Source organism: Hevea brasiliensis, chromosome 8 (genome assembly GCF_030052815.1).
Source record: "Hevea brasiliensis isolate MT/VB/25A 57/8 chromosome 8, ASM3005281v1, whole genome shotgun sequence".
In the NCBI taxonomy this organism is placed as follows: domain Eukaryota; kingdom Viridiplantae; phylum Streptophyta; class Magnoliopsida; order Malpighiales; family Euphorbiaceae; genus Hevea; species Hevea brasiliensis.
In genome coordinates this window covers 1,286,596-1,307,554 of record NC_079500.1, presented here as the reverse complement: position 1 = coordinate 1,307,554, position 20,959 = coordinate 1,286,596, and the positions used below count along the sequence as shown (strand labels likewise).

Genomic DNA, 20,959 nt, shown 5'->3' with positions numbered 1-20,959 from the left:
TGAGGAGCAGGGAAAACGAAAGAGTCCAGCCATCCAACCCCTGAACCTGCCCAATGGCCACCCCTCGTAATACCTTGTTCATATCTCGCCAACTCGAGAAGCTGGGATAAAATTAGAATTTAATCAATGGATCCATAAAATCAAGCTCTTAACTCACAGTGGAGTGAATGAGCAGAACAGGATTTAACTGTTAAAACAACTGTTCATTGCTACTGTGCATAAGGTGAAGGAAAAAAAAAACAAAAAAACAATCCCCATTGAAACAACTGTGTACAGGAAATATGGAGCCATTTGGATCGAGATTCAAGGAGAATTAGAGTCGTTGAATTGTTCACTTTAGAAGATGTGATTCCACAAAAGAACACCACATTCCTGATTCTAGGTGCACAAACGCACTGCAACTCATCTTTCAAGGTCAAAACATACTTGATATCTGATAAAGATAATAACAGGCAATAAGAGCAATTACCCATCCAAAATATGTAACATAGCAACTACCAAAATGCTAGCAGATGCAGATGCCACCCAATTTACAAGTTCTCCTTTTTTTTTTATTTTCCATTTTCATTTCCTATTTTCTCTTTTTTTTTTTATAATAATAATAATAAACTTGGGAAAAAATCCCTCAAACAAAAGAAATCACTGCGTCATCCATCCTATTCACAAATTTCCATCTAATGGTATAAATCACTCAGGGACCAGAAAACTTGGCAGCCAGAGTCCCTTGTCTCTTCCCCATTGCATTTGTCAAAAACCCCAGCCCCATGAAGAATAAAATATTTGCTAAAGACACTCTTCCATGTCACTCCACTCCTTTAGATTTCCACCAATTCAGGCACATCCTTCACCACATACAAAAGATCGATACTCTAACAAGCAAGAGAATCTCTCTTGCTATTCACAAATTTCCATCTCTCTTCGCTGCAGTCACGATTGGTACATTCCAACGCAATCTGACGAGTGAACATTTGGGCAAAGGAAAATATGCATTGTTCTATAAAGTGGTAACCGAATTCTCATCAGGTTTTAGGCTCTGTTCGGACATAGGTAAGACTCCTGCCAGTAGGGGACACAAGAGTGCTCCCTGAGACTAGAGCCCCCCTCTCAGCTGGGATGCCTTTAGCATCTCGCTTCCACTGGAAACTTCTGGCACCAGGTTTCGTAGGAAGGCGAGGCCTAAATGCACCAGGAATACCTCTAGGAAAAGGAACTCTGGTAAACCTAGCAGTAGCATATGGAGAGCCATGGACAACACGGGGCCATGTCATGATAGGAGTAGCTTCTTGGTGGGCAGGGCTTCTCTTTACAACCTGCAAGAGTAAAACAGCAACGAGAATCCATCATTCATCTTAGAAGCAAGGAACCAAGCAGCGTTTCATAGTCCACATCAAAAACCATGAATTATATCCACCAAGTTAATACCCTAAACTGAAATCTTCAAATGAAATTGAGCGTGAACTGATGCACATATGAACATGCAACATAGACACTCTTACTTGTTATACATGTCAACTGTAAACTGACCCTGTATTGTACAGTCCAGCAAACAAGCATGTATGTCTATAACAGGACCACATGACATACATGATATAATGTTAGGATTGGGTAGTGTTCAGTAAGATTAGGTTTATTAGTTAAAAAAGTTGTTACATTCAGTTACTGTTTGATAATAGGAGGCGGAAGCTGTAACTTGGAGGCCTAATGTTATAACTTCATCTCGACCAATTAAATCACATACAAGGTCAAACATGCTAAAAATATCTGAAGACCTCTAATGGAGATTATAAGCCTGCAAATTCCCTAGACATTCTTGCATGTAATCACTCAAGCACTTTTGGCAATTTCTTTCAATCAAGTATGAACATAACAGCTCAAATTATGCTAGATGAAAGTTCTTTGTCACATGTATCTGTCTAGAATAAGAGGCAGAAGAGATGCTACACCATTGTTTCAAGGCTCCCATGACACTACTCGAGTTTTTAGCATAATCCGAGGAGTGCTATTTCACACTTCTAGCAGTCCCTAAAATCATTATCAACAACAACAACTAAGTCTTACTCCCAAACCCAAACTCCCTAAAATCATTACCAAATCAATTTTTTCATGCTATGCCACTGAAAGTAGTCACAAGTGTGCACAGGTGCACACACACACACATCAAGGGATGGAGAGAGAGAGAGAGACTTATATTACACCTTAGTAATAAACTATTCAGTCAAACCATTATTATATAATCTTACAGCCAAAATGCAAGCAATCAATTAATTCCTTCAAGTTTTTAGCAACTTCAGCCATCTATCTAACCATTTATGATATTTCTTTATAAAACACATTCACATACATCCTCCTCAACTAGAAGAGAAATCCATACATGCAACAAGCAAAAAGATAGAGAACTAAAAGGAGAAGAAATGGGGAAGAAGGGGGAGTAACACTACTTGTAGCAAATTAAGACACCTAAAGATATGTTCCCTACCTTGAGAATCCGAGACATAAATGAGGTACCATCAAGAGATAATGCATTGTCTGCTGCCTCTTTTCGCATAAATTCTACATAAGCTGACCTGTGTAACAATAGATAGTGAGAAAAAAAATGACACAATAGTTGAATTGTTGAAAAGGCAGAGCAGAATAGCATCAAAGCAACTTACCCCTTTGGTTGCCCTGTTGCTGCATCAGTGACTATAACCGCTTTGAGCACTTCACCAAACTTATTAAAATGCCAAGAAAGGCTGTCCTTAGTAGCAGCAAAATGAACCTGTGGAATGATGATAAAAATACCATTTAAAAAGGAGAACTATCATGCCAAAAATATAGATAAATGAGTATAGGTAATTACATTGCTAACAAAAATGGTTCGAGAATCAGCATCCTCTAATGGACGACCAGTAGTATATGAACCTGCAATATAATCCAAAACAAACCTTTCTAAATTTTCAAGACATTAGAAGTATAGAAAAGTGGGGACAATGCAGAACAGAATAGAATAGAAATTGTCACACCGTTAAGGAATTTAAGATGAATCATCATCAAGACAAGAAAATGGAAACAAAACTACAGAAGTTGCAATAAACTACTGATGTTGCGTTCAGATTTTTATTTTATTTTATTTTATTTTTTACTTATAGAAACTACCACCAAAGGCACTTGGAAGTTGGAAGAGTCTTCAGAACTCACCAGGCACAGATTGCAGTGTCTTCAGAAATTCTTTCTGTGTATCATCAACTGGCTGTGCCTGTTTAACATCGCTATTCTCCTTCATTCCTAGCATACCAGATTTCCTAGCATCTACCTCGTTCTCCCGAACAGATTTCCAATTACCTATTTCCGTAACCTCTCTAGATTCCTGATAATGAGGTGCTTTCCAGGTATTTCGATTCACAGAAATGTTTAGCGAAGTTTTAGCAGATGAAACAGGTTGCTCCTGACCCTTATTTCGGGCAATTTGCATTACATCATAAGCATTCTTAGTTACACTGTACTGTACCATGAGTGAATCATCCCTCTTATTTCCACCAGATGTGCCAGTTTCAGACACATCCATAACTCTCCGGCCCATATCATCATCATCATCATAACCTTCGTTGTCAGACATTGAGACACCAGCCAACCCAACTTCAGTCTCCATAATACCAATATTCCCTCCACATCTTTGATGATAGATCGAGTGCATCTGCTCTGGAATTTGGTTAAATTCTTCACATTCTTCAACTTCAACAGCAGCATCTCTAATGTCTCTGAATTGTTCAGCAGTATCGGATACATCCATTTCACGAGATTTAACTTTTACCGCATCTTCAGCAGCTTCTTGCACAGCTTTAATTACAGTAGCCATAGGATTTGGAACTCTAGTAATCGACTGAATCCTCCGAGGATGATCAACTAATGATGATTCTCCAGTGGATGTAGACACCGCAGAACGAAGCCGCTTTAGTGAGGGCTCTTTTACCTGAGAAGACCTCAAATTTCCTACAGCATCTCGTACTGCAAATTGAAGTAGTCGCCGAGGAGCATCAATTGTTGCTTGAGAAACGGCCTCCCTCTAACCAAAAGTTAAATCCACTAGTAAGACATTTGGAATACAAAGGGCAAGGCTCAAATCATAAAATAGAAAGAAGAGATATGAGGTCCTAATCTGCAACATCATTTGCAACACTATAGCATAAAATCCTACAATTGAGGAATTAGAAAGGTTATAGGCCATCTCTCCAAAAATGAATCAGACTATAGTGCCATATGCATGGTTACACAACTGCAATCAACTTAGAAAAGACATTAACACCCCTCATCAAGTACTTTATTATGGTTTTAAATAACGGCTGTTAGGTTACGTAATGACTGTTATTTGAAGATTTTTTTTGGCTTATCGTTATCACCGTTATTTAACGAATTTTTAAATTTGTAACTATAAAGGCCATTACGGCACTTATTTAAAGGTAACAGCAGTTATCGACCGTTATGCAATGGTTGTAATGGCCGTTACTTTTCCAGTTAAAAATGCTTGGCTTTTTTTGACCTTTTTCATGTGAAATGCAGTAGGAAAACCTTTTTTTGGGCAAAAAACTATAGACTCAATTCATTTTAGCATATTTTTATTCTCTCCAGGCAACTAAGCCATTTTCTCTCAACTTTCTCCACAACCAACTAAGCGATTTTCTAATCATTCATTTCTCTACAAATTTTTGAGCTCAAGAGCATGGATCATCAAATAGACAATGTTGCTTTGAAGTAAAAGAGATTGAAGGGTGTGTTATTATTATTTTTTTTTTAATTTTTAGCTATTTTTGAATAATACATAAATAATTAGAAAAAAATATCAAAGAAAGTTTTAAGTTTTAATAATATTTGCTAAGTATAAATTTAGACTTTGGCAAGATAAAATTTAAGAAAAATAAATAATCATGAAATTAACTTTTGAAATTGATTTTCTAAATTAAATCGTAAGTAAGTTTACAACCTAATTACATAATAAGTTAAATAACCTAATTCCGAATTACATAGTAAGTTTACAACCTAAGCTAACGATCGAAGTCCTAGAATCAAAGTCAAGATAACCAAGAATCTCCTAGATACTCATTTTGGAGGTAATAAAGTTAGTTATTTACTATCTTCTTAGTTATTTTGATTTTAAATTGATTAATGCTAATGATGTATAAGAATGGTGGATCTAATGTTTTTATTTAATATATTTGTGCTTATTATTTGATTGTATATCTTAATTTTAATTATATTTTTGAATATTTATTTATTTCATGATTTTTGCAACCCATTTCCATTACTCGCGAACACAGCCACCACCACTATTTAAAACCATGCATTTACACTATCACAAGAGAACTACATTTCTTAAGTTACCATTTACAATATCATCAATTCTAGGTGTGAGCAGAATTCGATTCAAACCGAAAAATCAACCAAAGCGATTTAATTTAAAATTTTAGTTCGATTATTTAGATAAATCAGTCGGTTCATTTTTTATTTTAGAAGTTTGGTATATTCAATTCGATTTTCTAATGAAATAATCAATCAAACTGAATAGAATAGTTTTTAATTAATTGTTATTAGATCTCAAATTAGAAATAAAAATAAGAAAATTAAGTCTGAAATAGAGTCCAAAATAAGACCAAAATGAAGCCCAAACCGATAAATCGAATTGAATTGAACTAAATTGATTCAATCCAATTTGGTTCTCTATAGTTCGGTTTGGATTAAATTTTTAATGAAATTCAATTTTCGATTTTTCAAGTACAGTTTGGTACCAAGCTGACCATTTGCACACCTCTAATCAATTCTTTAAGCTCAGCAGAAAATAGGGCCCACATCTCATCAATGATAAGGAAAGAAAATAATCCACGCATTAGATTTGGAAATGGAAAAAGAAATACAGAGATAAGAAACTCCATTATTAAACCTGAACTTTTTAAGTCCTATTATTCTGTCGCATGCAACACGCTTCAATACTTTATGATTTAAGGCATAAAACCGAGCACAACTGAAACAACATCAATGGGAAACAATCACCATACTCAAGAAAGAAGAAAGTTCCAATGTTGTGTCATTTCCAAGCTCATACGCAGATTTAAACAGTAATATTTAATTGTTAGGTTAATGGTCCTAGTATGACTATCAAGTAGCTTTATTAAACCAGCAACATGTCAAGCTGAGTTTATTCTCATCAGCATCTCATTTCACACAAGTTGATACTGAAGTGTAAATGCGATTAATGCCTTCTAATAATGAGAATCTGTTTACTAAAGCCATCTACTAATAGATCCAGAACCAAACACACACTGTCCTACTATATCAAGGGCTTTGATGTTCAAAATATTAATAAACTAGGAAATTACCCATGCTAATGCACGTGGCTATTAATAATTTTAATTTAATTATCTTTTAATTTTAATATATAAAAATAACGTAATGTTTTAAATTTTTTTACTAACTATTTTAAATTTTATTTTTATTACTTTTATCTCTCAAACTATTTAATAAATATTTCATAATAAAAATAATTAAAATATATGTGTGTGTGTGTGTGTTAATCTATTGTAAGTTATCTTACAATAATGACTACTTATTATAATATTAATAGGGTAACTATTCAATAATTTATAGTTTACATATAATAGAAAGTACTATGTAGCAATACTATAAAAGAGAATATGTCATGTCAGACAAGAATTGCCCGTGCTAATACAAGTGCTATTAATAATTTTAATTTATATATTTTCTTTTAATTTTAATATATAAAAACAATGTAATATTTTAAATTTTTTATTAATTTTTCAATTTTTTTTATTACTTTTATTTCTCAAACTTTTTAATAAAGATTTCATAATAGAAATAATTAAAATCTATCTATATATAATATAAATATAAATAATTAAATGTGTAACTAATATATGTTAATATACTGTAAGTTACCTTATAATAATGGCTACTTATTGTAGTATTAATAAGGTAACTATTAAATAATTTATAACATATATATAATAGAGAATGCCACGTGACATTCTCTTGTTAATACCTTCTTGCTTTATATATATATATATATATATATATATATATATATATATAAACAATCAGTTATAACTGGATACTTGAGCAAGTTCTTTATGACTACACAATCCTACTTACTGACTGCTCATTACAGAGATGCACAGAGGAAACATTTTGACAAGTCCAACTAATACCACAAGGTCTCCATTGCTTGCATATGTTGACATCTAACCAGTTCATACAACGAAAATAAGACGTGCAATTCTCTTTTGCAGTCAGCTATGACAATTGCACATAGCAATTTTTACTGTTGAAAATTCAAATGCTTATTCTGAGAAATAAACGGAATACTGCAGATGAACAGTTTTATATTCTCATTACACATTTCATTCAAGAAATTGGACTAAAGTTTGGACTTACTCTAAAACGTGCGCTACTCAAGTACTCAACTATTGTAATAGTGAAGTATTTCAATTTTCATGCCTTGTTTCTGAGTCAAACAAGACAAGGAATATTTAGAACCCATACCTTCATTTGCTGTCGCTCATCCTGCCGACTCTTTTTCTTCTGTTGTGGAGGATGAGGAGATGGAGATCTTCTTGCATGACTTGCTTTGTGACAACTTCTTTCATCTAAATGTGTACTATTAACATCAGAGCTTCTAAGAGGCAGTTCAGTAGCATCCCTCATTAAACCTTTCCATTCTCTTTTGCGTCGACTTCTGCAGAAGTTATCACACTTTCCTTCACCAGATCCAGAATCAATGTGATGAAATTCATTCTTATCAGCCAACTCTCCCAGTGCCGGTTTTGTTTTGACTACATCACTAGTACAAGTCTCCTGAGGCTGTACATATAAATCCAAATTTGAGGCCAGGTGATCCCACAGCCTGCTCAAAGATAAATAATGTTATCATTGACAAGGACAATTTAAAACAAAGTTGCCAACCATATCTTTTTTACAACCTCAAATTTCCCATAAAGTAGAATAAGAATCAAATTACCAAGATACAAAAGAATCGCTATCATCCCTCAAAAAAACATCCAATTCATTCCTAGCTTCTTCTTTACGCCTGCCATTTCTCAGCAAGACAATCACATATTCCTGTCAATGCAAACCAGAACTTGAAATATTATGGCTCAAAATCACTTAAAAACTCAAATATATATATATATATATATATTCATCAAATTATTTGCTGAATTACAGAAAACCATCACAACAGAAATGTAGAGGCATATTCATTAACAATCATTCCAGAAACACATCAATAATTGACAGGATTTGAACAACCTAAATGAAATATACAAAATAAACACGTAGTAGAACACAACAATGATAGCTTGGAGTTGGTAATTGCAGCAAGCATCACCCAAATTAAGAAACAGGAAGATGTCCTGAATAGTCCACTTAATAGAGCAAACCAATCCACTAGATTAGCCCACTTATAGATCGCATAGTAAAATAACCAGTCAACCCAAAAGGATAAGGCCAAACAGGTCAATTAACAACCTCAACTTTCAAGTTATGCACAGGCTCCCACTTTACAAGAGGTCTGGAAGGCTTGTCTATTGTAAGAAGCCTTACCCTGCTTTTTGGCAGAGAGAGACTATATTTCCATGACTTGAACCCATAACCTTCCTTTAGCAATGGAGCAATCTTAACATTCCACCAAGCTTGACCTCAATAACCTCAACTTCTGTTTTTCCTAAACCACCACATTTCATCCATAACCACTGTCAACAGCATGCTACCATATCTTAAAAATCAGTGTTGAACTGCCATGAGATAAAAAAGCAGGAGCACCAAAGCCTTCATTTCAATTGTATTTTTCAGCAAAACATTCCACGTGTTGGGCATCCATGCATTACGAATATGGTCCATCAAGTTACTGCTGCCTTGTCCAATATTGAAATCCGTCATCCCAAACCCACTTATGAAATAGGATTAAAATGCATCAACAAGCCATCCATAATTAAACCTCGTTTAATGGAACAAGGAAACTCCCAAATGAAAGAGGTTTCCATCATTATTAAATTATCAATATCCTTACTCTCAAAAAAGCTTCCCCCATTAAATCCCTAAAAAAATTTGAGATGATTAGACAATAAGCAAGCCACTTTGCAACTGAAACCCAAACTAGAAGAATCTCAACACGTCCAATGCTAGTCCACTATCATGAGCTTATGCCTGCGCCTGTTCTTGCTGATAGTCAAATGCATAAACAAGCATCTCTAGAGCATTCTCAAATTCTTCTCGTATCACTTCTTAAGTAAACAGCATCAATCCAAGAAAGATGAATAAACAAATAAATAAATAATACAGCGACAGGAAATTCAGGCATGAATGTTAGCATCCTGGCCCGCTTAATCTAAACTCTAAATAGAATCAGTCCAAAAACTACCAATGTGTGGACATACAAAAATTCCCAACATACAGAACCAATGAAGAAATTTTATTCAATAGCTCACTAAAACTCAACAACATGCAAGGCATCAAAGTCCCAATACAAAAACAGAAACTTATACATATGCATTACCACAAGAGTATCATCAGTATAATCGCCCATGAACTCCTTAAGCTTATCCTTAACACTCTCTCTCAACTTATCCGCTCCATCTCCCGTGAAATTAAGCTTAAAAGTCCGATGCTCAAGTCGATCCACGCTCCCCATACCTTTCAATAAAAATAAAAACCCTTAATAATTGACCTCTTTAAACGCTTTTCTATCCACGATACCCAAAATAAAAGCTCAAAGGGACGAGGGTTTAGGAGGTAAATGTGGAAACAGCGGCGATAAGGCAGGTGGAAGAATGTGAGAGGTTTAGGACAGTGTTTCCTCGGGAAAGTGATGGAAAATGCGTTGAGAGAGGGATTTTTGGTTTTGGGGTTTCATGGGAAATCCTGGGAATTTTAGTTTAGCAGAGAAATAACAACAAACGAAACAAATAAAGAGAGAGAGAGGGAGGGAGAGAATATATATAGAGAAGCAGAAGGCCGCGCCAACACCAACCGACTAGCAATGCCGCCAAGGCTAATGGAGAGGCCATTAGGCCGCAAGAGGATGAGGGAATGGCAGCAAAATTAAGTTGGGCCGAGAGCAAAGGTGGCCTTTATACAACTTCATAAATTTTTAAATGAATTTCTAACCGCTTTGATTATTAAGATGTTATTAAAAACATTTTTTGTGTACTTGCAAAGAATAGTATCCTTTAGATATGATGGTTAGCTCCCTTAGATACAAAGTCTGAGTCACCGATTTACATTTTCGATTTAACCTAAACTCATAAGAAGTGGCCTATAACTAAACCCGAGGTGACAACTAATGAGATGAATTATTGAATAACTCACTGCCTCCTTTCATTACACTTTTAAGTAGAGATAATATTTAGTTATCATATTGTTGCAGAAATCAAACCGAATAAAATAAAGCCATCTTATCAAATTAACTACTAGGCTACCAACATTGTTTTTAGACTTATATCACAGAAAATTTTATAGTATACAAGAGATACAACTCGATGCAATTATCCCCCAACATCCCAATAACAAATCCTCAAATTTGCCTAGACAAATGCACCAATATTGCATTGTGCCCCTCCTGGGCCTCCTCCTGGGCCTCCATCCACATCCCAATTCCAAAATAGCAATTCATTTAGCAAAAATAAGTATTGAAAGCAAGTAGAATGCCAACATTAATTTCATGTAAAAGCGCATGACAATAATTTTTTAGTATCAACACTTGAAAACTTCTTTACTTCTATTTACACATTTCAAGAACTAGACACCTCTAACAAGTTTCAACCAAATTCACAACAAATACTAATTGATCCAACCATATTAAAAAAAATTAACATGGGATCCAAACCCTTTTCACTAAAAAAAAAGTAACAATTCAAAACCAATCACACAATCAAAAGAAAACAGAAAGGCACATCTACATTTCTTACACAAGCTGCACTAAGTCAAGCAAATATCACAAGTATAAAAGGAAGTTTAAAGAAAAAATGAAAAGGAAGAATAAAGGAAGAGAAGGGAGAGGGAAAATAAGGAAGCAATTCATTGTTTGAAATAACTTCAATATATGTGAAAATGAACCAGAAAGTCCAAAGAAGACATCTTTGCGCCAATTAAGAATACTATAAAAAAAAAAAATTTATGGTGAACTATACATTAATAGCCTTTAACTATAGCATTTTAGCAAAAATCTTCAAAAATTGTTTGTTCTTAAGTTATTGCAATATGAGTAAACATGAGATTTAATTTGCACCTAACATTCTAACTTGCTAGGTTTAGCTCCCTTCATAATTTTATGCATGACTTAATAAGCAAATTCTCATTATAGGAAAATAGTAATATAAGTTTTTATGCATGCGCACATTGTATTGTCTTGCTTCCATAATTACGTTTCAAATTCTTGAATAAAGTAAAGATAATCTCTCATGAGAGTTTTTCACAGCAGCATCCACTACTGCGCGAGACATTTTTTTTATACTGTTAAACTACATGATTATGGGTATGGCAACGCCAATACCTACCTAGTGTTCTATTTCTTGAGGAAAACAAAGCAGTGAAAAATAAATTCTTAAAAAGTTAAATTTAAAAAATGCAGACCATGGACACCATATGTCATACCTTACCCCTCCGTAAGGTATAACATGATCTCGTAATATACCTAATGAATTATCGAACTTCACCTACCGATAATCCATTAAATATACTACAAGAGATTTTAAACAAATTCAATTTATTTCAAAGTGACAAGCAATGTAGAGTATTAATTAAAAGTCTTTAGTTGGAGTTTAAATTATAAGTGAGAATTTTGGCCAATTCAACTTTTTGCAATTTTTATAAAAATTTTGGCAGAGTGCCGGCTGTATTTTGATAAAACAGTTCTTCAAAAACCTGAAAAGAAAGTACTTCCAATAAATTTTTCTCAAACCCAACTCCAATAGTTCTCAATTCAACACATTTCAATGAAAACTCATCATCATTGCATTTAATTTAATTTACATATACAAGTCTCAATTTATAAAAAGAAAATAAAAAATAATATTAGTACAAATTTTAATGCACAACTGCTTAATTAGGTTTGCAAATACATATGACTAAAATATTTATATCAAGCTAATTTATAAGGGTACAAATAAATACCCGTACAAGATTTTCAAAATTTATTTCCTTATTACTTTAGCAGCTCACTCTGCTGCTTTGTCATTTTCTTTATCTGCGATAGCAAATAAAAGCCATCGTTGAGTAATTTTACTCAGTGGTGCATAATAAAAATTTAAAGTTGTGAACATAAAGGCATACATTGATAAACACATATTTAAATCCCTTCACAATCACATTTCATGAAATTGATGTCAATTTTTACAATACCATTTTATCAAAATAATTTATAAGTCACAGTTTTACCAATCAATACACAACTTAGGTCATGACACAAAATTTCTAATCAATACTGTGTTGTACACCACGACAAAGCAATCTCAACTCCATTAACCGAAATCGATGAGGGAGGTGGCTAGCTAGCTATATGAGTACTCATCCGAACTCAACCTCAAACTGGCAAGCCAGAGAGGGAGGAAAATAATTAAACTAAATCCCGTAACGGAGGAGGCACATAGTGATATTGCCATGCCAAGTGTGAATAAAAAACAATTTCAAAATCATATTATTCAACATTTCATGCAAAACATTAATCAATTTTCATTTCAAAATTCTATTTACAAAGTAGGCAACACAACATTTCTCAAGGCATTATTTATCATAAATTGTTCCAAAATGTATTCACATAATTTTTTTAATAATGAATCAAAAGTGAAAAGTTATTGTGCACAAACCTCGTAAATTAGTCTTTCCTTACTTCACTCCCGTCGATTCCCTTCATTGGAATGCCCTTTTTCCACTGAAGCACAAAATTAAGGTGTTTCAATATTTATCCAAATTATATCTAACCATAATTCTAGTAATTGCACTTTGCATTTTAAAGTTACTTATAAAGTCCTTTAAATTGAGCTCCTTGTATTCTTAGTTATGGAGGTTACTATTCATTTGACCAATTAGGTAAGATGTTGACTTTTTCATACTAAATAGGTATAATAGTCCTAATTGCACCCCCCATACCACATTTTGGGTCACAATTATGTTGGTATTGATTGCCAATTGAATTTCTAAGCTCCTTAAGTGAAACTCCAAAAATTTAGTTTTGGGTCACTTGTTTCTACTGTTCCATTGGACCTTTTACAGTGGGAATTTGGCTGACTTCCCTTCATCAAAGTTGTTCTTTAGTGTCCTAGATTTAATTCCTTTTTTGAATAACTCCATTTAAAGTTTTGTAGCTCAAGTTATGGCCATTTAACCATAACTAGCCGGATTGACTAAAGTCCAGATTTCTAGGCAATTTTTAAGTTATAGCAGATTTGGTGACTCAACTTTGAATAGCAAATTGATTTAGTTATGGTCAGAATTTGAGATTGTATTCTCCATTAAAGTTGTTTTACTATGTCATAGCTTTCCAATGGTATAAAAATCAGGTCATTTGGACCTGTCTACACCAAGTTATGACCATTTGAATAAATACTGTTCATATGGTCAATTATATACAGTGGCAAGGCACCTAATCCGGATTCAATCTAATTTTTCACCAACTTTTGGTCAGTTTTAGGGCAAGGTTTCTATATGAAATTTGTAGCTTTGGGTCTTAATTTTTATCTCCAAATAGCTTCACACTAATTGGAGTAACAGAATTTTAGTTATAACCATTTAAAAGGACAAGGGTCAAGCTGCCAGCATTGACCATTTCACATACACCATTCCATTCCAATTTTAATCATTCACTCACACTCCAAATCACACCAATTGACTAATTTAAACCTTAATTAGGTCAATTGGCATCAATTCTCCAAATTTCCAAATTTTCCCCAAATTTTTAATGGCTAAGAATCCTAATTCACCAATTAACTCAATTTACTCAAATTAAAGCTTACTAATCACCTTTACTTACTTAATCAAACTAGTATACAAGGTTGATTAAATCAAAACACCTCATTACCCCCAACATCCCATGGCTACCAAATTTCATGGGGTTATAGATAGGCATGATTTCTCATGTTTTCATGCAATTCTAACTTGTTCAACATTAATTCTGTACTTATAAATCAACTAAAGTTAAGAAGGAGAGCTTACCTCTTATGAAGTTTTCCTATCTTCTAAATTCTTCAAATTCCCCTTTTACTTTCTCCTTTAATCTTCTTCTTGAGGTTCAATTTGAGGTTTTCTACTATTTTTCACAAAGGATTTACGGTTTAATTTGGGATTTAGAAAGCTTGATGATGAGCTTTCATAGAGGAAGAATAAATAAATGAGAGAGATAGGGCGGCAAGGAAGAAGATAAAAATGAGGATTTTTTTTTGTCTTATAATTGTTAAGAATTATCCCAAAATTTAAAAATTAATACTTATTGTGTCATGCTTATGTCAAGAATGATGTCATAAACCTTTATTTAAATTATTCTTTTCTTTTCTATTTCCTTTCTTTCCCTAACCTCTTCACTTTAAATCTATTTTTCATAAATTTAATTTCTAACATATTAATGGACATTTAGGCCAAAAGTCACCTCTAAGGGTGAATTGACCGAATTGCCCCTTACCGGTCTGATCCGGTTTACCAATAGCATTATATTGCTTCCTGAACTCTGATCTAATTATTTGACCTTGTTCTCAATTCTTTTCTGTGGTTCTCTCATTTTCACTAGCTTCGCAATAATTCCTAGGCCTGCGGTGTCACAATGTCTCATATGAAATTAGTGTTACGACTGACCTCGCAGTCACTTCCCGGTTCGGTCACCCATTGCTGTGACCTTGGCTTATTTAACCCTTTATGCTTTGTTTTTCTTATTTCTACTTTGCATTCATGTAATTGCTATTAATTTTTGTTCATGGCGTGTCTAAGTGATTTAAATATAGTTTTACACATTCCAACTGTCCGGGCGGACACTAGTCATCGGAACAGTAGAATGTACTGACCTAATAAACATAGGGGTGTTACACCAATGGTTGTGGATTCTTTGGAACTGCAGCAACTATGAACTTGTGTTCTAAGTGCCACAAAGACTTCATACTAAAGCAAGAATAGGCTAAATTTGATTCGTTATCCCCTAGGTTCGCTGCGAAGGGTAACTCTAGCAATATTGGTGATGAGCCTGTTGTTGCTGCAGATCTACAAGGTAGCTCGGCAAAGACTTTGGTCAGCTCAAGACTGGCATCCTTTAATTTAACTACGAACATGTGTGGTGATACTATAATGAAAGCAGGCCCAACTAGGTGCAGCACTTGCAAGAAACGTATTGGTCTAACTGGCTACAATTGTCATTGTGGAAATATTTTCTGTTCAATTCATCGCTACTTAGATAAGCATGGTTGCACTTACGATTATCAAGCTGCTGCACGGGATGCTATTGCCAAGGCCAACCCCATTGTCAAGTCCAAAAAACTTGACAAAATCTAATATTTAGATTACTGCATGTGGAAGGTATTACATTATGCTTTGGATGCGATGCACTAGGCTTCTATCCAGTTTTCTCTTCTTACATTAAGATGTCGTGTGTTTTAAAAGGTTGAATAACATATGATCTGACATCTTTCCAATTGCCTTCTATGCCTAAACATTGATGTTGAGGATGTCGCATGGCCCCACCCTAATGCTTGTTAGGCTGGCTAAATGAAATGGTGTAGGTAATAGTTCACATTCTATGCTCCACTTGTAAGCTAGTTAACCTTGTGCTTCTTTAGTTCTAAAATCTTGGCCAAGTTATGTATGTTTGTTGGTTAGTTTTAGTATTATACCTACCTATCATCTCCCTAGTCCATGGGCTAAAAATTCAAGGAAAAATAAAGGGAGTATGGCTTCTTTGCTATTCTTTGAACTTTGCTTAGAGGGTCCCTCCTCCCTCTCATTTCTTGTTTCTTCCTTTGACCACCATAGTGTGTCTGTTTCATCTCCATTAAATTTGCTAGCTACATTGGCAATACACACAAATGTTTTCCGGTGGCTACTTCATTAATGCCTCTACTTAAACAAGATCAATGGTGGTATCTATACTTAGACATAGGAATGATAGCAAGTCGGTTATTTTTTAGTGTTCGATCTGATTGAACTCTATTAAGATGAATTTGGATAGTTTATAATTAGATTTGAGATAAAATTAAATTAAAATTAAAATTAAAATTTGGAAGGACTATGATTTAATTTATTGAAATCACGTAATCAAAATCCAAACTGATTATAGAATCAGAGAGATTTTCTATAACCATATTTGATAAATGCATCATAAATTAGGATTGTCAATCCTATTAAGGACAACAGATGGATGGGATGATTAATTTATTATCCACAGAAAATAGAAAATTTGTTGGTTGGTGGGACCAATCTTGAGTCGGACCCACAGAGCCCTTCTTTATCTAATGAAAGCGAAGTTACCTAGTGGCATGGCCACTTGTGCCCTGGCCAAGCATAAAGCCTCAGTTTTGAAGCCTCATTGAAAAATCGACACGTGCGATTGGCGGGCATTGAGAATGAATCAGAGCCGTTGAAGCTTCACCTTGTTTGACTTTCTGATGGTAAATCCCTTCAAGAGACCAGGTCAAGTGATGGACCCACCAATAACCGTCTAAACCACCTTTTTTTTTTTTTTTTTAATTTAGCGTTGCCCTTGCCGTTGCCGTTGCCGTTGCCGCGTAGATTCTTCATATTTCAAGATAAGCTTTTAAATTGTTTACCAAGGTATAGGCTATAGCAAATATTCGAAGGAGGCTTGCAATTTGTCTCCGCAATCCGCCAAATTGCATAAAAATTAATTACTAAATTAATAATGCTTTTTTTTTTTTAATTTCATTCTTAATTAATAGTTCCAATCTTTTACATTAGAAGTTTTTAAAAAATTATCAATATTTCTTGAATATTATTTTTTATGTACAATATTTCTTTAGAAATATATTCAAAATAAATGTATACCATTTATAATTCAATAATTATAAATGAAATTTAATTTAATTACATACTAATTGAAAAAATTTATAAAAAAAATTAACTAATTAAGAGAATAGAGTTTTAAACTTATCACTACCATCAAACTAAATTAAACTAAGCATTAAATTTTCTTTTAATTAAGGGTTAATCAAATATAATAATCTTCTCTAAAAAAAATAAAAATATAATAATAGCATGTTTTGCACGTTTGAGTGAGCAAGTAAAAACACGCGCTGAGAGGGACAGGCGTTAGCACGGCACGCACGTACGCACGCGTGCCAAGCACACGTGTACGCTACGCCACGGGCGAGCAACGGGGAGGCTTTAGGGAAGGTAAAAGTGATGGTGGGGGCGGTGGTCAGATTGGGCGGCTCAAAGCCTCCTGCTTCCTTGTCACCATTACCTCGCAAGTGGGATACCGTTGTCCTATACAATTACATATTTGCCCCTATATTTAATATTGTATTAGTAATAGGGCCGTGGGTTTAATGGACCAAGTCCAAATTCCAAACGCAGTGGGTGCTTGTTGGTGGAGATTTGTACAATATCTCCAAGTTACTTATTCTAATGCTACTAATCCAATTAACCCCTCGATATCAAATGAAGTGCTCAGTCAAAAACCATAATCCTAAGAATATCAAGGAGAAAATCATGCTTAAAAATAAGAGTATTAAAAATTGAATTTTTTTTTATATTATAAAATAAACACTTTAATTATTATAATATTAACTTAGTGGCAATGGTTAAATAAAGTTTATTAATTTTTACTACCCACTAAGGGCTTTAATTTAGGTTATTTTCTTTAGAATAATATTTTACATTTTTTTTAAAGTAATGCTTTTAAAAAATAAAAATTGATGTGTTTGATTGAAAGGTATGATATGGAATTGGCTTTTGATAAATAATATTAATAGTGAAGGAGATATGCATGATGGGCAATTGGGATTTGCCGTCATAGTACAAAACTATGAGAGACAAGGTCGCTTCGTTATTAAGCTATTTACATCCACTTTCCCAATTTGGCTTCCCATCCTCCATGGTTTAGTTTGTAAGGGAAATCAAATCAAAGAGTTCTCTCAATTTCAATTGATCAATTTTTTAAAGATAAAAAAAATTAAAAATTAAAATCTGGTGACAATTTGTCATTGGGTTATTAACATGCATCTTCAATAATTGTAGTTTAATGAATAATTAAAAAAACTAATTAATTTTTTCTAAAAATACAAATACACATCTTTCAAATTATATTTAATATTTTAACGAAAGAAATGTTAATAAAGACTTTTTCATGATATAATGGTCAATTATAAAAATTAATTTAAATTGTAATTAAGAAAACTTGATTTCCAGGCATTATATGCATTAAGCGTGAGTAGTCTTTTGGTTCACATTAAAATATAAATTAATAGGGAAAATAATTTTGTAATTATTTTTATTTTTTAATTGTAAATTGTTTTAATTATTTTTTAAACTTTGAATAGATAAAAAAAAATGAAAAATGCATTATTTTCATGGTAATTTCCACAGAAAAAATATCAAAAGAATGACACTAGCAAAGCTTTTATTCGGCAAGGAGAATCAATAAACAGAGAATCAAGTGGTTAATATACCGGACCCACACTTCCATAAAATAAGCAAGCCACATTGTATACTTTTCTCGATAATGACGAGCAGCACGCCAGAACACTCAGATCGATTAACCAAAACCAGTATGAACTCAGGTAATTCCACCTGTATCCTAAGGACATTTTCGTAAATTCATCAAAGTCACAAAAGAAATGTTTGATACGCGCCTGTGTATGAGGCCCATATTCCATCGCGCCATTACCGACCTCTCCTTCCCTTCATATCCCCATCCCCTCCTCTGCCTCTGCCTCCAAAATCCACCTCTCCTCCTCGTCCTCAATCTATCTCTCTCTCTCCCTCTCTCTCTCTCTATAGAATTCAAGAATTCTCAATTTCGTTTCTAAAATCTTGAAAGAAAAGGGTATTAGATCAAGAAATGGCTCAGAAGACGGAGAAAGAAGAGACTGAATTCAAGGTGCCAGAAACCCTCACCTTATGCGTAAATAATTGTGGAGTTACTGGTAATCCAGCAACCAATAATATGTGTCAGAAATGTTTCAACGCTACTACTACCGCCAGCACCTCCAATTCAACGGCGGCGGCACCTACGACCACGACGATAGCATCTGCCCCTGGTGTCTCATCCTGCAGCGAGATCTTGACTAAATCACCGAGATCTAGCAAATCTCGGTCACCTGTGAGAGATCCGCTTCTGGAGACGAATCGAAAGGTGGACACGTCATCAGATCGGGAAAAATCTGATGTGGCGGTAGCTAACTGTGGGGTGAACCGGTGCTCAGGGTGCCGGAGGAAGGTTGGGTTGACCGGATTTCGATGTCGTTGTGGAGAGCTTTTCTGCTGGGAACACCGGTACTCTGATCGACACGATTGCAGCTACGACTACAAAGCAGCCGGCCGGGAGGCGATAGCTAGAGAAAACCCCGTGGTCAAGGCGGCGAAGATCGTTAAAGTTTGATAAAAAAAAAGTCAAATTTGAACAGAGATTCAAAATTTCTCGATGATCGATGCTCTCGATCTGATCATCTCTCTTTTTTCCTCAAAGAGATAGAGATCTCGTTAGCTAGTGAAGATTTAGGGGGTTGAAAGAAGAGATCGATCGATGAACCAGAATCCAATCAATCATGGCTTTGAAGATAATCCAGATCTGGATGAAGATCAAGATCAAAATCCTTCTATAAAATGTCTTTTTCTTTTCCTTTTTTTTTTTTAATGAAAGATCATTATTATTATTATTATTAATATGATTATTAATGTTATTGTTGCTTAGTCGTGTTTGCTCTTTATGTTTTCTCGATATGTTGGAGAGATTTAGAAATGGCAATGGCATATGAATGTAAATTTGAAGATAAGTTTATGGCTCTTTTGTCATTTTGGGCTTTTTGGTTGTTTTTTTCCCTTGCAACTGGAAATTTCGATGGGAAGGTTTAGAAAGTTGTGGCGTAGACATGCGGGGAAGAATGACATGTGATGATTTGTTTTCTTCTGTCCTTCCTAATTTTTGACGCGATATTCACATATTTGTGGGGCAAAAAACCGCGATAAGTTTACTTTTCGCTTGACATGATTGGCATAGAGCATCGTCCAATGAAACACGGCCACGTATGCAGTTATAAGGCTGTACGAAAAAAGCTGTAAAGTTGGGCGTGACGGGAACATTTGCGTGAGGAAATTGGTTTGTGGGTTTGGGTGTGTTGTAAAATAATGACAACGGAGGAGAAAGTGGTTGGGGTAAGATAATCTCGACAATAGTATGATGATCCGACGGATGTGGTTGGTTGAGGTGTAAAGGATTTCCATAGTGGCGCGTGTATGGAAAACATTGTGAGGGGAATTGTAGGCTGGGGACCACCTATAAAAGAAACGGTGTGAGGTGTCCTCTAAGAGGCAGGAAAAGCTGTTTGAAGGACGTAGACCAGTGAGAGATGTACATTTGTTGTTGGTTTACAGGGAACTGAGTTGTGTTAGATAAGATGTTAAAATTTGAGATTAATTTTCCACCTAAAAAGAGGAAAATATAATAATTTAAATATTACATTAAAAGAATTTAAACTAACCAATAAGATTGTTTTTAAATCACATCAATTTTAAATATAATAATTTCAATATTACATTCTATTTTTACTATTGAATGTATCAGTTAAAAAAATTGCAACTTAATATTTTTTTTTAAATATATATCTAATATAAGATCGCGTAGATATAAATAAAAATTTAATTATTAATAAATTAAATATTTATATTAATATATAATTAATTAATTAATTAAAATGTATATATAAATTATATTAGTTTGAATTCTTTATAAATATATCCTTTTAAAAACATTGTAAAATTAATTAAA

The 20,959-nt window shown here is 34.0% G+C and overlaps 3 protein-coding genes across 3 annotated transcripts; 2 read left to right on the top strand and 1 right to left on the bottom strand.

Annotated features, from left to right (window-relative positions):
- Positions 1-628: 628 nt before the first annotated feature.
- Positions 629-10,042, bottom strand: LOC110648478 (uncharacterized). Its single transcript, XM_021802728.2, has 8 exons — positions 9,539-10,042; positions 8,003-8,103; positions 7,528-7,888; positions 3,178-4,042; positions 2,840-2,901; positions 2,652-2,758; positions 2,477-2,564; positions 629-1,310 (listed from the first exon to the last, which is right to left on the bottom strand). The coding sequence occupies exons 1-8, from the start codon at positions 9,671-9,673 to the stop codon at positions 1,020-1,022; spliced, it is 2,010 nt and encodes a 669-aa protein (XP_021658420.2). The 5' UTR covers positions 9,674-10,042; the 3' UTR covers positions 629-1,019.
- Positions 10,043-13,038: 2,996 nt separating this feature from the next.
- On the top strand, positions 13,039-15,510 carry LOC110648483 (zinc finger A20 and AN1 domain-containing stress-associated protein 8-like). Its single transcript, XM_058151961.1, has 3 exons — positions 13,039-13,044; positions 15,043-15,136; positions 15,221-15,510. The coding sequence occupies exons 1-3, from the start codon at positions 13,039-13,041 to the stop codon at positions 15,508-15,510; spliced, it is 390 nt and encodes a 129-aa protein (XP_058007944.1).
- A 3,317-nt stretch (positions 15,511-18,827) lies between these two features.
- On the top strand, positions 18,828-19,986 carry LOC110648482 (zinc finger A20 and AN1 domain-containing stress-associated protein 5). Its single transcript, XM_021802733.2, has one exon. The coding sequence runs from the start codon at positions 19,034-19,036 to the stop codon at positions 19,571-19,573; it is 540 nt and encodes a 179-aa protein (XP_021658425.1). The 5' UTR covers positions 18,828-19,033; the 3' UTR covers positions 19,574-19,986.
- The last annotated feature ends 973 nt before the right edge of the window (positions 19,987-20,959 follow it).

Excerpts from the sequence above, each read along its gene's own strand:
- LOC110648478 (XM_021802728.2), bottom strand. The coding sequence starts at position 9,673 with ATGGGGAGCGTGGATCGACTTGAGCATCGGACTTTTAAGCTTAATTTC. Across the intron at positions 8,104-9,538 it reads ATACTGATGATACTCTTGTG|GAATATGTGATTGTCTTGCT; the intron begins GTAATGCATATG and ends TTGCATTGACAG. Across the intron at positions 2,759-2,839 it reads GAACCATTTTTGTTAGCAAT|GTTCATTTTGCTGCTACTAA; the intron begins GTAATTACCTAT and ends ATCATTCCACAG.
- LOC110648482 (XM_021802733.2), top strand. The coding sequence starts at position 19,034 with ATGGCTCAGAAGACGGAGAAAGAAGAGACTGAATTCAAGGTGCCAGAA.
- LOC110648483 (XM_058151961.1), top strand. Across the intron at positions 15,137-15,220 it reads CTTCATACTAAAGCAAGAAT|ATCTACAAGGTAGCTCGGCA; the intron begins AGGCTAAATTTG and ends TTGTTGCTGCAG.